The sequence below is a fragment of the Orycteropus afer genome, unplaced genomic scaffold (assembly GCF_000298275.1).
Source record: "Orycteropus afer afer isolate SDZICR_OR568_19922 unplaced genomic scaffold, OryAfe1.0 scaffold00020, whole genome shotgun sequence".
NCBI lineage: Eukaryota > Metazoa > Chordata > Mammalia > Tubulidentata > Orycteropodidae > Orycteropus > Orycteropus afer.
Genome location: NW_006921607.1, coordinates 1,110,695 through 1,113,592, shown reverse-complemented (window position 1 = coordinate 1,113,592; position 2,898 = coordinate 1,110,695). Strand labels below are relative to the sequence as shown.

At 38.4% G+C, this 2,898-nt stretch overlaps 1 protein-coding gene across 1 annotated transcript in view; it reads left to right on the top strand.

Moving 5' to 3' along the window:
• ATRN (attractin) overlaps positions 1-2,898 on the top strand; it is a 267,433-nt gene that overhangs the window by 229,084 nt on the left and 35,451 nt on the right. Inside the window, exon 25 of the mRNA XM_007959994.2 lies at positions 2,028-2,089. Within this exon, the coding sequence (XP_007958185.1) occupies positions 2,028-2,089 (62 nt within the window). The remainder of the gene's footprint in view (positions 1-2,027; positions 2,090-2,898) is intronic.

Here is a 2,898-nt window from a genome sequence, read left to right as displayed (position 1 = left end):
AAGTGGATGGCAGTGATAGCTGGGCACCATCTAGTTCTTCTGGTAGGGCAAATAATGTTTTAAAAGACTAAAATGTAGCCAGAAATCATAAAACAAGACCAGGTTTGCTGATCTAATAGAGCCTGCCGAGACCCCCAAGACTCTGGCCCCTAGTTACCTTCAGGTCTGGAATTGAACTCACTCTTCTGGCTTCCAGCCAAACAGTAGACAGGCATATGAGGTGAACATTTACATCCGGTAGATACACTGTTTAGAGCAATCAATCATGGGAGGACAGAAGGGCAGCCATGCACAGGAAGACTGCTGGGGGGGCAGGAGTACATGGGAGGGAAGGACACAGGGAAGAGGTACAGAGAGGAAGTAGAAAGGGAGCTGTTACATTATGGGGAATTGGTGAAACAAAAGGTATATGAACTGCTATACGGAAAATGAATTTGCTCTGTGAACTATCGCTCAAATAACAAGACAATAACTTTTTAAAGATAAAATATAGTCAGAACTTGGACTAGAATCTGTTTCCTTCTCCCTCTTTATATATTGTTATTTGGAATCTTCATTCTCCAAGATTAAATAACCTTGTTCACACAATTATCCTTCTCTGATCTTATTAAAACCCTTTTATGTGAGGACTGTGGCCCATATGCTGCAACTTTCCTTCTCTCAAAGAGCTTTCTTACTTGAGACAATTTACAGCCACTGTGATAAGTGAGGGGAAAGCAAAGAATGTGAGTTTCTCCTGTCCTAATATTAGGTGAAATACGTGTAGCTTTAGACTTATAATTATAAATGATGGCTAGAGGAAGGGCCTAAAAACTTCAGATTCCATGCTCCATAATATTTTATGTCGTGGATAAGTAGTGTTGGATATTTATTTATGAAATGTCAAGAGGAAAATCAAACCATCAAAATGAGCAAATAGCAGAAGCCTCCCCTTCTGTTTCTTTGAGAGTCAGTCTAAAGAAAGCCCTGGGCTTAGTACTTTCTTGTGTTACCATAGGATGGGAGTTGCTGTGGTGATAGGTTTGGGGCTTGGCTGGGATCAGGAAAACAAGATGAAGATCAAGATATACTTCTGTGGTTTTTGCCATATTTGTTATCTGTATTGGTGCGTTTATCACCTTATTCAATAATTCTTTCCTTTATATTACCATTGGCTCTCCAAGGAGGTCTGTGTCTCCTAAAAGCAGGGAATTCATAATGGCATCTAGCTAGTACTACATATATCCAAGGTGATAATAAGGACACAATTATTATATTTAATCAATTGTGAAGTGCACATTTTATCATATTCTAGTGTCTCTGAAATCGCAGTGCATTTTATACTTAATGATAAAAAAAAGTATCGTCATGATGTAATTGGCTGTTTTTTTTCCTTAGTACACAAAACAATGCCTCTTTCAGTCTGTGGTGTCTTAGATTTGATGAAATACATTACGGATTTTTTTTTTGTAATTTTGATATAAAGACTGTTTAATAAAATTATTTAAATTCCACCTGATGGCATATTGATTGTCAAATGATAGTCAGTGTAGGAAAACTTCAGATATGATAAAATGCTGGACAGTATCTTGAAGTCAGTACATGCTGAGTGTGTAAATGGTGCAGGAATGAAAACCACAGAACAAAGCTACCTGCCTTGAGGTGGATCTAAGAATTGGAATTTGAAGCACACAAGATCATTTTTGTCTTGGATGAGGGCAGAGAGGTAGCAAGCAAATTGACTGTCATTAGAGTTTTAATGTAAGAGGTCTTCAAAGTCACACTAAAAGAACTTTGATCTGATGTAAGGGCAGAGGGGGCTATGGGAGGTTTTGCTAAAGCCTCAGAATAATACTTTGGGGTTAGCCATTAAGCACAGGAAGTTGAATTGAAACTAAAGATGGAGGGCAGTTTTCCTTCAGTTAAAAAGCTTCATAATTGCTTTAAAATGTAGTGTCCTTTTCAGTTTAACCCTTGGAACGAGAAGGCTGCATTGGTGGTGCTATTTCTCAGCCTCCATAATCACATGACGTGTTTTGCTTTCACAGATTGCCTTTTCCCAGCACAGCAATTTTATGGACCTGGTACAGTTCTTCGTGACTTTCTTCAGGTAATTTCGCTTACACCAACCATATTTGTTCTTTTGATTCAGATACTTGATGCCATTGAGGGTCAGCTCATAAAAGAATAATCCTCTGTTCTGTAACAGATCACACTTACTTTGTGTTCCTGAAAAGTGATGGAACATGTAGAATTCCATCTAATCTGATAAAATGAAAACATTTGGTTTATATGTTCTAGCTTTTTTTTTTCCTGAGGCAGCTTTTTATGTGCCCTATACAGTCATGCCTTGCATAATCTCCTTTTGAGCAACATCCAACCACATTTAAGTCCGTGGTCCCATAAGGTGTGATACAAAAAAACTCACTGCCATTCGATCAATTCTGACTCATAGCAACCCCCATTGGGTTTCGAAGGCTGTAAATCTTTATGGAAGTAGAAATTCCATTCATAGAACAAAATGCAGCAAACACAATAGCTTCCATCATACAACACCTATATCTCATGTCTCCTGTATACAAAGCAGTAGTGCTGCCAGGCTTATAATGGTACAGTACATATATATGTATGTTGTGATAGTCATGATAAATGCCTGTGTTATGGCTTATGTATGTACTGTACTGTACTTCCTGTCTAAAAGTTTACCACGTAACAATGTATGTTTTGGCGCATAGACAGTGGCATCCAATCTTGTGTAGCACACATCTCTTGGGTGATGTGTAGAGTTATCTTTCTATTTAATCTTCTTTTGAAAGTATTACTGTTGCGGTAGTTATGTTTGTGTGTCAACTTGGCTGGGCCTGGTTGAGTGGCTGGGCAGCTGGTGGTAGTTATTCCCCATGATGAGACTGGCAATCA